The sequence below is a fragment of the Cebus imitator genome, unplaced genomic scaffold (assembly GCF_001604975.1).
Source record: "Cebus imitator isolate Cc_AM_T3 unplaced genomic scaffold, Cebus_imitator-1.0 Scaffold115, whole genome shotgun sequence".
Taxonomy (NCBI): Eukaryota; Metazoa; Chordata; class Mammalia; order Primates; family Cebidae; genus Cebus; species Cebus imitator.
Window position 1 is genome coordinate 4159197 of NW_016107430.1, and position 14889 is coordinate 4174085.

At 44.6% G+C, this 14889-nt stretch overlaps 1 protein-coding gene across 1 annotated transcript in view; it reads left to right on the forward strand.

The window, feature by feature from the left end:
* SCPEP1 (serine carboxypeptidase 1) overlaps window positions 1–2754 on the forward strand; it is a 33048-nt gene extending 30294 nt beyond the window's left edge. The window contains exon 13 of the mRNA XM_017538829.2: window positions 2158–2754. Within this exon, the coding sequence (XP_017394318.1) occupies window positions 2158–2220 (63 nt within the window). The 3' untranslated portion in view covers window positions 2221–2754. The remainder of the gene's footprint in view (window positions 1–2157) is intronic.
* Window positions 2755–14889: the final 12135 nt, after the last annotated feature.

Below are 14889 nucleotides of genomic sequence, written 5' to 3' on the forward strand. Positions count from 1 at the left end.
AAAAAAAAAAAAAAAAAAGAAGCCAGATAAAGTAGCCCACTCTTTAAAGATACTTAATCTAGGCTGGGTGCGGTGACTCACATCTGTAATCCCAGCACTTTGGGAAGCCAAGGTTGACAGATCACCTGAGGTCAGGAGTTCCAGACCAACCTGGCTAACATGGCGAAACTCTGTCTCTACTAAAAATACAAAATTAGCCGTGCATGGTGGCAAGTGCCTGTAACCCCAGCTACTAGGGAGGATGAGTCAGGAGAATCGCTTAAACCTGGGAGGTGAAGGTTGCAGTGAGCCGAGGTCATGCCACTGCACTCAGGCTTGGATGACAGAGTGAGACTCCGTCTCAATAAATAAATAGACTTAATCTATTTGTTCTAAAGGGAGAACAAACAAGGCAGCCGGGCACAGAAAGGGAGAGGGCATCTCTCAGCATCTGAGTACCTTCAACATTGACTAAAAAAAAAACAAAGCAACAGGAAGTCTTAGAGCAAAGCACTGTTATAGGTTGAGCACCCCTTATCTGAAATGTTTGGGACCAGTTGTGTTTCAGATTTTGGAAAATTTGCATATGCATAATGAGATATCTTGGGGATGGGACCCAAGTCTAGACAAGAATTCATTTATTATGCTTCCTGTACACCTTATACACATAGACAGGAGGTAATTTTGTACAATATTTTAAATAATTTTGTGCATGAAGCAAAGTTTGTGTGCATTGAATTATTAGAGGGCAAAGCATGGCTAAAATAGCCACTTCAACCAATCTGTGGTTATTGGACATCATATTATTTCTGACTCCAAATTTATATGTTGCCGATAAGCAATCATTTTCTTGCATGTAGTCACACAAAAGTACTTCCAGTAAGAAATACAACATACTATTAATACAGTGGAAAAATGTGTGTTTGTCGTAACTGAGCAGCACAGTAGTGTCACCAGAATACCGTGTCAGCTGCTAGACAACAGCAGCAGCAAACACCAGCAGCTCTCGGTCCCTGCCTACAATGCTGTGCTTCGATGAAAAGGTTACTGTACTGTACTGTAACCCCCTTGGGGATGCAGAAATAAACTGTGTGTTGTACACCTGCATTTTGAATGCAACCCCTGATGGGGCCAGGTGCGAAAAGCTCCACTTGCGGCCTCATGGCAGTACTCAGAAAGGTTAGAATTGTGGAGCGAGGGCCATCCAGCCTCCATCTTCCAAGTCCAATTTTACCAAAAAAAAAAAAAAGAACTGTGGAGCGTTTTGGCTTTTCCAATGAGGGATGCTTAGCCTGCACTAGAGAGAAGTCCCTGCTGAGGCTGGTAGGAGGGCATGGGATAAGCCAACCACACGCTCATGTACTAGAGTTCAGGCCCATTTCCTCTTGGTTTGTCACATATAGAACAACAGATCAGCTGGGGACAGGCTTAAAATAGCCCTCAGAGACTGTTATTAAGTTGTCCCCAAACCACTTCCCGTTTCGTTGATTAAATGTCATTTTAGGATGTCCCACCGTGCCTGTGCCTCCTGGGGACTCTTGGCAGAAGAGTCAAGGATGGGTGTGCATAGAGAATCATGGGGCCAGGGAATTGCAGAATGGGGAGACCATATACTCCACTCCTGTCTGTACAGGGGAAAAACTGAGACCTCTGCCCTTCCCCTTTTGATGGTGTGTGGGAAGGAAATTTTAAAGGGCTTGTTCTAAAAATCTGAGGGAAAACAAAAGAAAGTTGAATAACAATGTGACAATTGGATGCCATTTAAAGGGCCCTGTTTGTATTGTTTGCAGCTCTCTCCTGTGAGCTTCCTTCTCAGCAATTTCCCCATTTTCAATCTGGGATCCCTGCTAGACAGACTCCTTTAAAATGTTAAGAATCCTCCTTCTTCCTTGAACAGCCTGGGTCTCAGTATTATGAGCATGCGCCTTACCAAGAAATCCGTAGATCAGTCTCAAATGAAGTAGAAGGTTCTTGCCTAAATGCTGACCTCTCCAGGTCCCTGCTACCCAGCCCAGTCGGTGCCTAGAAGAGCTTTCTTCTAGGATGAGCCCCGGGGTCTGCACAGCTTGTTGTCACAGAGCTGGCTCCCTTCTGGGAGCAAGGTTTCAGGATGTTGCCTCTGACCCCAGCCCCAGGAGTAGCACCAGAAACACTAATTCAGATGTTGCTTGCTTCTAGGTTCCTTCTGACCAAGGGGACATTGCTCTGAAGATGATGAGACTGGTAACGCAGCAAGAATAGGATGGATGGGGCTGGAGATGAGCTGGTTTGGCCTTGGGGCACAGAGCTGAGCTGAGGCCCCTGAAGCTGTAGGAAGCACCATTCTTCTGCATATCTAATGGGGCTGTGATCATGAAGGTTCTGACCAGCTTCTGCAGAGGATAAAATCACTGTCTCTGGAGGCAATTTGAAAATTATTTCTGCTTCTTAAAAAACCTAAGATTTTTTTAAAAAATGGATTTGTTTTAATCAAAATGAAGGATGATAATTGATTATTACCTTTTCTTATTATAGAAGCAAATGATGTGATTTATAGAAAAACTGGGAATTATAGGTACACAAAGAATAAATAAACACCTGTATACTCCCTTCCCAGGGGTAAGCACTATCACCAATTTAACATACGTCCTTGAAGATTTTCTTTGCAATATATATACGTATATATTTTTTACAAAAATGAATCATTACTGTATGTTGTTTTACTATTTGTTTGACCCATCAGTATATCCTAAACACCTTTCCATATCAATAAATGTTCTTCTGTAATATTTTTAATGGCTGTGGAGCATTCTACTTTATGGTATACTATTGTTTATTTACAAAATTCCCAGTTGTTTCCAACAAGTATAATAATTTCTAGTTTGTTGCTATTATACCCAGTGCTCTGTTGATTCATCCTGATAGTTAGATTTTTATGTACCTCCTTATTTCTTATAATAAATTCATAAAAGTGTAATATTTAGTCAGAGGATTGCCAGATTTCCTTAGAATCAAAATAAGTAGCTCAGGACTTTTAACTTTTTATTCACAGCTCAAGATTTGCATAAGGAAGCTCAATGCCGTGGCTCACACCTGTGAACCTAGCACTTTGGGAGGTCGAGCTGGGAGGATCACTTGAACCCAGGAGTTCAAGAACAGCCTGGACAACATAGGGAGACCCTATTTGTACAAAAAAATTAAAACATTAGCCAGGCATTGTGGCACACACCCATAGTCCCAGCTACCCAGCTACTTGGGAGGCTGAAGCAGGAGGATCACTTGAGCCAGGGAGCTTGAGGTTTCAGTGAGCCATGATCAAGCCACTCACTCCAGCCTGGGTGACAGAGAGACCCTGTCTCAAAAAAAAAAAAAAAGAAAAGATCTGTATAGGGTCTCAGATCAGTCCTATAGCTTCTAGGACTATGAAAGAAATACTACCTCTTGTAGTTGCAGGGCTGAGATTTTATTTGTTTGTTTACTTATTTGAGACAGGGTCTCACTCTGTCACCCAGGCTAGAGTGCATTGGCACAATCATGGCTCAAGTGATCCTCCTGCCCCAGCCTCCCGAGTAGCTAGTACCACAGGTGTGCACCACCATGCCCAACTAGTTTTTAACATTTTGTTGTAGAGCTGGGGTCTCACTGTTTGCCCAGGCTGCTCTCCATCTCCCATGCTCTAGAAATCCACCTGCCTTGGGCTCCGAAAGTGCTGAGATTACAGGCATGAGTCACTGAGCCTGGCTGAAGGCTGAGATTTAAAAACCAAACCCAAAGCTTATTCCTGCAGACTGTGAGGAAAGAGTTGACAGCAGGTTATGTCTACATGACCAGCCTCTTCAGACCCTGAGACTAAAATCAGGCTCCTGGGGCAGAGACTACACATGTCCCTGGGGTTCACTGTGAGCAAGAACTCCAGTGTGCCCATGGAAAGGAAGAGCCTTAGAAGCCTGTGCTGGATACCCCTGGATGTCACCAATATGTATCCTTTTTACCTGCTGCTTTTGATGTGCATCCTTTGTTACAAAAAAAAGTTAGCTATTAGTATAACCTGCTACTGAGCCTTGTGAGTCAGTAATCCACCCAACAAAGCAGTTGAAATTCAAACAAGTTGAATTCCCAACCTCACAGAGTCTTTTCTGTTAAAAGTTAGTGCATTGGTTGGGAAGAAATGTAATTCTGAGCATCGAGATGAGTCACCTGGGCAGATTTCAGTGAAGTGAGGGAACCTCAAACCTTCTTGGCCATTAGAAGCAGCCCTGGCTGGGTACAGTGGCTCACGCCTGTAATCCCAGCACTTTGGGAGGCTGAGGCGGGTGGATCACTTGAGGTCAGGAGTTCGAAACCAGCCTGTCCAACATGGCAAAACCCCATCTCTACCTAAAATAAAAAATTAGCCGGGCATGGTGGTGTATGCCTGTAATCCAGTTACTCGGGAGGCTGAGGCAGGAGAATCGCTTGAACCTGGGAGGCAGAGGTTGCAGTGAGCCAAGATTGTGCCACTGTACTCCAGCCTGGGTGACAAGGGCAAAACTCCATCTCAAAAAAAAAAAATAAATAAAAGCAGCAGCCCTTCCATTGCTACCTGAGCAGGTTAATCCTGTCTTGAGCCAAGATCCTATAGTAAATTCCTAGGCTTGCCCACGGCTCTTATTCCTGCTGTATTGTGCCACATTCTCCCTCAACCCACACCCCTACCTTCCTAGGGAATCCCTGTGATCAGCTGACAAAAGGAAGACAACTCTCAGGCTTGATTTACAGATGGTGCTCCTGGACGTCACCCATGTGTATCCATTTACCTGCATGCATCACCTGAACGTGCATGGCTATAGCACCACAGCCCCACTCCAGGACAGCTCTGAAACATGGTGTGAAGGGAAATCCTCCCAGTGGACAGAACTTGGAACAGTACACTTGGTTCTTCATTTTCTCTGGAAGGGAAAATGAACAGAAGAATAAGTCTGCACCAGTTCATGGTTTAGCTGGGTATTCAGGGACTTGGAAGAAACTTGATTAGAAGGTTGGGCACAGCGGCTCATGCCTATAATACCAGCACTTTGGGAGGCTGAGGTGGGAGAACCCCTTGAGTCTAGGAGTTCAAGACCAGCTGGAGCAAGTTGGTAAGACCCTATATCTACAAAAAAAAAATTAACTGAACACGGTGATGCACCCCTGTGGATTCAGCTACATGGGAGGCTGAGGTAGGAGAATCACTTGAGCCCAGGAGGTTGGGGGTTGAGGCTACAGAGAGCCACATTTTTACTCCACCCTGAGTGACAGGGTGAAACTTTGTCTCAAAAAGAAAAAGAAGAAACTTGATTAGAAAATTGATGACAAGCTCGGAGGAAGACGTATGAGGCTAGATCTCTGAATGGCAGAGGATGAAGATCATTGTGCTCCATCTGAATACTCAACTAGGGCAAGGGAGGATTTAATAATCAGGTGTGTGGATAACCCATTCTGTGGTTATCACTCAGCGTCCTTCAGCCATTCCTGTAGACTCATGAACAAAGCGGCCATGGTGGCGGGGATGTAGGTTCTGCATGGGCTTGGCAACATGGACTTTCACTCACTAAGGCCAACCTGGTCACAGCCACTGCTGAGCGCCCCATCTGCCAGCACAAGAAACAACACTGAGCCCCTAATATGGCATCACTGCTGAAGAGACAGCCAGCTACCTAGTGTTAGGCTGATTACATTGAACCACTTTTATTATGAGGCAGGCAGCCCTGTGTTTTCAATGGAATTAACACTTGCTCTGGACAGAGGTGTGCCTTCTTTTCCCACAACGCTTCTGCCAAAACTAGCATCTGTGGACCCATGGAGTGCCTTATCCATGACCATGGTATTCACGGCAAATGAAAGGCAGCAGTGAATTTATACATGTGGAATTCACTGGTCTCACCATGTTCCCCATCATCTTAAAGCGACTGCCTTGACAGATGGTTGAATGACTGAAAACTCAGTGACAGTGCCAGCGAGGTGGGGATGGATTGCAAGCCTGGGGCATTGCCCTCTGGTGTGTGGTACATGCTCTACATCAACATCCTCGTTGCTCCCGTACCCAGGATTCATGAGTCCAGTAATCAAGGGATAAAAATGAAAGCGACTCCTCTCACTGTTAACCATAATGATCCAGTGGTAAAATGTTTGCTTCCCAACCCTCCAAGAGGTCTTAATCACAAAGGGAGAAACGTTTTCCCTAGGAGACACAGCAGATAATCCATGGACCTGGAGCTTGAAGCCACCATCTGGCCTCTTTGGGCACTGCATTGAGAGGTAAAGTGCTGTCTGCGGTGATCGGTCCTATCTAGAGGACATGACAGACGATGGACGTAAGGAGGGAGAATGCAGGAGATCCTTTGGCGCTAGTACGGCCACCTCTGATTAAGGTCAGTGGAGAGCCACGACAACCCGATTAAGACCGCTAATGGCCCAGACCCTTCACTGAATGACGAAAGTCGTCATTCAATCAGGCAAAAGCCATGACCAACTGAAGTGCTTGGTGAGGGCAAAAGATACATGTAATAAATAATAGATGCGGGCAGTCGTAAGTACTATGACCTCGTGATCCACTGTAGAAACGAGGACTGTAATAGTTATGAGTATTTCTTCTTTTGATGTGAATCGATTTTAATAAATATTAACAAAAAACATTTTTTTTGAGACAGGGATTTGCTCTGTTACCCGGGCTGAAGTGCAGCGGCACAATCACAGCTCACTGCAGCCTTGACCACCCCAGGCTCAAGGGATCCTCCCATCTCAGCCTCCCCAGTAGCTGTGACGATAGGCATGCACCACCGTGTCCAGGTAATTTCTGTATTTTTGGTAAAGATGAAGTTTTATCATGTTGCCCAGGCTAGTCTGAAACTCCTGGGCTCAAGTGATCTGCCCGCCTCTGCCTCCCAAAATGCTGGATTACAGGTATAAGCCACCACTGCACCTAGTGAACCAAATATTTTTGTTTTTATCTCTCGTTCCTTTATCATCTCTGATGTGCTAATAGTATCCAACCTTTTTTCTTTTTCTTTTTTTTGAGACAGAGTCTAGCTCTGCTGCCCTGGCTGGAGAGTGGTGGTGTAATCTCGGCTCACTTCAGCCTCCTGGGTTCAAGAGATTCTCCTGCCTCAGCCTCCAGAGTAGCTGGGACTACAGGTGTGTGCCACCACGCCTGGCTAATTTTTTTGTATTTTTGGTAGAAACAAGGTTTCACCAGGCTGGCCAACATGGTCTCAATCTCCTGACCTCGTGATCTGCCTGCCTCAGCCTTCCAAAGTGCTGGGATTACAGGCATGAGCCACTGCACCTGGCCTTTTTTCTTTTTAAAGACAGGGTCTTGCTCTGTCACCCAGGCTCCTGTGCAGTGGTGTAATCATGGCTCACTGCAGCTTCAATCTCCTGGGGTCAAGTGATCCTCCCACCTCAACCTCCCAGGCAGCTGTAACTACAGGTGCACACCACCATTGTACCTGGCTTTTTTTTTTCTCTACTAAAAATGCAAAAAATTAGCTGGGCATGGTAGCGTGCACCTGTAGTCCCAGCTACTCGGGAGGGTGAGGCAAGAGAATCGCTTGAACCCGGGAGGTGGAGGTTGCAGTGAGCTGAGATTGCACCATTGCTCTCCATCCTGGGCAACAGAGCGAGACTCCATCTCAACAACAATAACAACAATCTCTGCTGGCTCTCTGCCTCCCTTACCTCAGAACATAAGCTCCAAGGAGGCCTTATCTGGGAAAACTTTTTCGGCCTCAGGTCAATTTCTATTGCTTTGAGAGCCCAAGAACCCATGGTTAGTAACATATTGTTTGGGGGCTTATCTGGGATCAGGGGATGTAGGGAGATTTTTCTCCTGCTATGGAGGAGACTGCAGAGTTGATGGGACTGCTGGACAACATTCCTTAGTGGCTGACAGGAGCTGCCTGAATTTTTGATTCAGTGTCACCACAATGGATCAGTGGGGCTCCTACCTGTTCTGTGGAGTGGGAGGCCTGGGTCTGCAGCTGTGGTTTGGGCAGCTGCAGCTACACCCAGCCCCCAAAAACACAGGGAAGCTTGGATCCACAGCCATGGTTTCGGGGGCTGCAGTGGCACCCAGGGAGCTCCCACCCTGACTTGGAAGGGTTGGGGCTGCCACGGGTTCCATGGAGTGTGCAGCTGATGTGACGGTAGTGGCAAGCCATCTGAAGTGGCTGCTGCCATCAATAGGAGTTTGCTAGGACTAAATTCTCAAGACACAGGCCACAGAACCCCACCGATAAATCATGATGGAGGAGAGAAGCTGGCCAAAGCTCAGATGGCAATGGAAGCAACCTCTGGTAACCCTTGCTGCTCATTATATGCTAATTATGTACTGCACTGGCAAACTAATGGAAACACCCACCAGCACCATGACATTTACAAACGCCAGGGCAATGTCCAGAAGTTACCCTATATGGTCTGAAAGGGGGAGGAACCCTCAGTTCCAGAAGCTCCCCACTCTTTCCCCAGAAAACTTATGAACAATTCACCCCTTGTTTAGTACATAATCAAGAAATAACTGGCTGGGCGTGATGGCTCATGCCTGTAATCCCAGCACTTTTGGAGGCGAAGAGGGGTGGACCACTTGAGGTCAGGAGTTCAAGACCAGCCTGGCCAACAAGGCGAAACCCTGTCTGTACTAAAATTACGAAAACTGGCCGTGCGTGGTGGCATGCACCTGTAATCCCAGTTACTCAGGTGGCTGAGGCAGGAGAATCGCTGGGCAGCTGCAGCTATGCCCAACTCAAGTTCTCTACACCCAGCTCAAGAACTCTATGCCTGAGTTCAAGAATCGCTTTTACTCAGGAGGTAGAGGTTGTAGTGAGCTGAGAATGCTCCACTGCACTCTAGCCAGAGTGACAGAGCAAGACCCCATCTCAGAAAATAAAATAGCATAAATGTAGTGTGTCAAGCAGCCCATGCTTGACGGTATTTTATTTTATTTTTTGAGTAGTCAAGCCCATGCTTGACCAGTCTGCCTATGGGGTAGCCACCTTTTTATTCCTTTATGTTGTTTTTGTCTGTTTATTTTGAGACTGTTGCCCAGGCTGCAGTACAGTGGCACAATCATGGCTCAAATGAACCTCCTACCTCACTCTCCCAAATTGCTAGGACTGCACCACCAAGCCCAGCTAATTCTTAAAGTTTTTTGTAGAGTCAGGGGGGTCTCATTATGTCACCTAGGCTTGTCTTGAACTCCTGGGCTCAAGCAATTCACCCACCTTCGTACTCCCAATGTACTGGAATTACAGGCATGAGCTATTGCACTCAGCGTATTTCTTTACTTTTTTTTTTTTGAGATGGAGTTTTGCTCTTGTTGCCCAGGCTGGAGTGCAATGATGCGATTTTGGCTCACTGCAACCTTCACCTCCCAGTTTCAAGCAATACTTCCACCTCAGCCTTCCGAGTACCTGGGATTACAGGTACCTGCCACCATGCTCGGCTAATTTTTGTATTTTAGTAGAGACAGGGTTTTACCATGTTGGCCAGGATAGACTCGATCTCTTGACTTCGGGATCTGCCCACCTCGGCCTCCCAAAGTGCTGGGATTACAGGCGTGAATCACCATGCCAGGCTGCATAATTTTTAAAAAACCTAAAACATTACCATCTGGAGCCAGGGGTAATAGTTAAACCTGTAATCTCAGCAATTTGGGATTGCTTGAGCCCAGGAGTTAGAGACCAGCCTTGGCAACATAGGGAGACTCCATCTCTACAAAATTTTCAAAAATTAGCCAGGCGTGGTGGCACACACCTGTGGTCTCAGCTACTCAGGAGTCTGAGGTAGGAGGGTCACTTGAGCCCTGGAGATTGAGGCTGCAGTGAGCCATGATTGTGCCTTGCTTCAGCCTGGATGACATAGTAAGACGCTGTCTCAAAAAACCAAAAACTAAAACTAAAACAAAAAGCCTTTTGGATTGAGTTGCTATTGGAACGAAATATGCCATTAAAATAGAAAAGACTTTAGAAATATTTTATTCTTAATAATTTTTAAAAATGTTTAAAAGAAGGATAAATAATAATTTCATGGTTAGCCATAAAAAGTACCTTGAGGCCGGGCGCAGTGGCTCACACCTGTAATCGCAGCACTTAGGGGAGTGGAGGCAGGTGGATCATGAGGTCAGGAGTTCAAGACCAGCCTGACCAATATGGTGAAACCCCGTTTCTACTAAAAATACAAAACTTAGCTGGGTATGGTGGTACGTACGTGTAGTAGTCCCAGGCACTACTTGGGAGGCCGAGGCAGAGAATCACTTGAACCTGGGAGGTGGAGGTTGTAGTGAGCCAAGTTTGCACCACCGCACTCCAGCCTGGGCAACAGAGCAATACCCCATCTCAGAAAAAAAAAAAATTACCTTGAGCAGTTAAATCCTTTGCAAGCTCAAAAATGATGGCTCTAGACTCCTTCTGGAAAGAACAATGGCAATTGCTTCATGTTGTAGCTCATAGCCAAGGCTTTGCCCTTTCACAATGGCAGCCTCTGGCTAGGTAATGAGTCCTTTCTGGTTTGATATTTGTGTGACCTTTGCCGTTTATTGATTATTTTCTCCTCCCTGAACAATTTCTGACTTCCTGTCTTGAATTTTGTTTCTCTGAGCTACCTTTGGGGCAATTCTAGATCCTGTAAAAAACACCAAAATACTATTTGGTGATACCTTGTGCATCCATGATTAAGTTACAACCTTAGTTAAGGTTACTGGTTTCACTTGGGAAAATACCTTTGAGGGAAAAAAGTGCTTAAAAGCCAGAGGTGTCAGCTGTTTGTCCCAGCAAAAGTCGGACAATAAAAAATTTTAAAGGATTCTTTTCAAAGCTCCATGGTTAAAAGCTTAATTAAAGGGAGATTTCCAAGCTATACATATCTTTAGAAGGCCTTCATGCTTTTTCCCTTCTTGGATCTTGTTTTTTGAGAAAAAGTGTTTTTTTTTTTCTCCTAAGTCAAATGAATTGTTTCTCTAGTCTGTCTTCTTGCCACTTTTGATGTCCCCATAAGAGAATCTAAAGTAATTTCTGACAGTCTGGGACTCCTTGGAAAAAACAGAGGAGGTGCCACAGACCCCATTTTGGGAAAAACTTCTGTTTTCCTCATGGAACTGTTGCTAGAAAAAGGGGTCTTGATCCAGACACCAAGAGAGGTTTCTTGGATCTCACACAGGAAGAAATTCAAGGTGAGTTGCAGACTACAGTGAGAAGAGATGGTTTATTGAAAGCTATGCAGTTACAGAGTAGGGTGTCCTCAGAAAGCAAGAAGAGGAATGCATTGTCTTTGCTCTCAACTCTTCTTGTATAGGAGTCTCATCCACATAAAAGCTAAGCTATGTCTACTTGCAGATGGGCTGAAGTGTGATAAAACTTAGTACTTTGTTAACATAAAGAAAATTATCTTTGGCATTTTTGTGTATGAGTACATCAAAGCATGACTATAACAATCTTCTTTTTTTTCTTTTTTTGAGATTGAATCTTGCTCACCCATGCTGGAGTGCAGTGGCGCAATCTTGACTCACTGCAACCTCCGCCTCCCAGGTTCAAGCAATTCTCATGCTTCAGCCTCCTGACTAGCTGGGAATACAGGTACACACCACCACACCTGGCTAATTTTTGCATTTTTTGGTAGAGATGGGGTTTCACCATGTTGGCTAGGCTGGTCTCGAACTCCTGACCTCAAGTGATCCACCCTCCTTGACCTCCCAAAGTGTTGGGATTACAAGCTTGAGCCACCGCACCCAGCCAAAGCATGACTATAACAATCTTAAAAGCATGTATTGTTGTGAATATTGGGACATCTGGACTTTCTGTCATTGTAGGAATGTGTCTTTTGCAGGCATCTTCAAGCTGTTTCCTGAACTGTAAACATCTTATGACTGTGGGTTGTGACAAGCAAGGAATGCGCCTTGTTAGTCCCAACATGAGCTGAACTTAAAATGGCATCACCCTGGATCTTCTATGCCCCTGTTTCCCTAACAGAACCCCCAAAATTACAATTTGACAGATCCCTCTCAAAGTCTAAGGTTTTACTCACTTTGCATTGCATTACCTGATCATCTTGACTTTTGGGGGCATCAAAAATTACCTTGCATTATGAAAAACTTTTTAGCATTGGTATGTAATATCTAGGTGCAATATAGTCTTCTTTGACTCCATGGCTCACATCCAGCTCATGCTGATGAAAGGGGTGGGCTCCTACAGCCTTGGGCAGCTCTGCCCCTGTGGCTCTGCAGGGTCCAGCCCCCACAGCTGCTCTCACGGGCAGGTGTGGAGTGCCTAGGGCTTTTCCAGGCACGTGGTGCAAGCTCTTGGTGGATCTACCATTCTGGGGTCTGGAGGATGGTGGTTCTCTTTTCACAGCTCCACTGGGCAGTGTCCCAATGGGGACTGAGTGTGGGGGCTCCAAGTTATCTTGGGACCTCCAGAGAAGAATTCACCCAATTCATACAGGCATTTGCAGGCAGAGATAAATCCATGGTTGGGCTCCAGACTTTAAAAATCTAATCCAAGATTCCTATGGAACAAAGTTCCAGCAAAGCCAATTTAAAAAGAGCCTACATGACAATTAATTATTCTTGCCGCACTTTATGCAAATAATCAGGCCAAGTATAATAGAACTAAAACTTATTTTGCAAACAAATTGGTCCTACTATGACTTGTCTTTGATTAAAAATGAAAGACTGGAAAACAAAATATGATAATACACTTGCTATTAGGTTCTGGTCTTGTCTGTTATTTTTGAGTTTTAAAAATATTGTTTTGACAACATGGACTGAATCTTAAATCTTTTCTGGGCTACACGTCTCCCAACTAATGTTTGCAAATTTTTCTTCTATTTTTCTAACTCAAACTTGTGAAAAGAAAATAAAACCTTGGGACCCCAATTCACTATACCAAAAGACAAAGTTAAGCTGCAAGCTGAGTCATTCAAAAAACTACCTTTCTTTTTGTTCCTAAGCAGAGAGCTACAGATAAAAGGTTAAGTATCTCCACAGGTCGCTACTCTTTGTTCACCTTGTCTTATGTAAAGTGCTGTCTTACTGAGTGCGAGACACATACATATTTTACTATTCTCCTACCTTCTCCCTTTCTCTTGCAACATGTGATTCAGTAATGTGACCATATCCTCCCTCTTGTCCTTCCAGTCTGCTTTTTCCTTTAAATATTGAAACCCTTAAAATCATCATTGGAGAAAGGCACAGAGCTCTCTTCTGGGCACATCCTTAACCTTGGCAAAATAAACTTTTAAATTGATTGAGACCTTTCTCAGATAATTTTTGGTTTACAAACTCAGTAGAATTGCTGCTACCTTTTCCCCAAGCCCATGCAAGCTGAAGCTTATTCCTTGTGTTACGTGTGAGAAGCACATATCAGATTGTCACTGCCTTCGTCCTCTGTTACTAAGATACTTTAAGTTTAACATCTGGATGGATTATGCCCATCATTAACCTTTGTTTTCCTCCTGTTTCTTCCATTTTTTGGAAGTGCCTCTTATTAAAATTCAGTCTGCTTTATATTTCAGGCCACAGGAGAATGGTTTTCTTGGCATATTCACTTAAATTAATGGCATCTGATCTCTTCTTGTAAGTATTATTAAACTGAGATTAAGCATGTTATTGTCACTGGGCATTATTTAATTTTTTGAAATAATTTTTTGTTATATTCAACAGGAGGTTAAAGTTTATGTCTTCCAGGTTTCAACAGTGCCTAGTCTCTATAGGTCTTTAGAACAGTCAGGAAGAGATTTCCATGCCCTTCAAGGTTAGGCAGGAAGTAGCTTCAGCAGGAAGTAGCTTCAGAAGATGAGATCTTTGGCCCTTTCTCCTTAAGAATAAGAAGGGTGAATTGTGATTTATAATAAGAAATACATACTTGAACTTAATCCTCATTTCTGACACAGAGCTCCTACAACCCTGGGAGCTTTCTAAGTGGTAAGAGTAAAAAAAAGCGTCTTGTTTTTCCTGCCAAGCCCCTTTTAACCACACTAAAGTTTATGTTAATTAGGTGACTTTTGGAAAGCCCCTATAGGTGGGAAATTGGTTGCCGGGGAAGCCAAACAAGTAATTAGAGGGTTACAACTTTCAGCCCCACACCCCACCCCTATCTCTGGGGGAGGGGAGATGACAGCTGGAGATTAGGTTAATCTCAATGGCCAATTGTTTAATCAGTCATGTCTACATAATAACTCTTCCATAAAAACCCAAAAGGATCAGATTCTGAGAGCTTCCAGATTGGTGAGGATGTGGAGGTGCTGAGAGGGTGGTATGCCTGGAGAGGGCATGGAAGCCCCACACCCCTTCCCACGTATCTTGCCCCATACTTCTCTTTCATTTGGCTGTTTCTGAGTTGTATCCTTTTATAACAACCTGGTAATCTAGTGAATGAAGTGTGATATAGTTTGGATATGTGTCCCTCCCAAAATCTCATGTTGAATTGTAATCTCTGGTATTGGAGATGAGGCCTGGTGGGAGGTAATTGGATCATGGGGGCTGATTTCTCATAAACGGTTTAGCACCAACCCCTTGTTGTCCTCATCATGGTGACTGACTTTTCACAAGATCTGGCTATTGAAAACTGAGTGGCACTGTTACTGGAACGAGGTCCCCACCTACACCCCAAGAGAGGGATCTTGAATCTTCTGCAAGAAATAATTTAGGGGTGAGGCCAGGTGCAGTGGCTCATGCCTGTAATCCCAGCACTTTGGGTGGCTGAGGGAAGATTGCTTGAGCCTAGGAGTTTGAGACCAGCCTGGCCAACATGGCAAAACCCCATCTCTACTAAAATTAAAAATAAAAATTAGCCAGGTGTGGTGGCACATGCCTATGATCCCAGCTACTCGGGAAGCTGAGGTGGGAGGATTGCTTACGCCTCAGGAGGTGGAGGTTGCAATGAGCAATGAAACGAGATGGTGCTCACTCTATCTCCAAAAAAA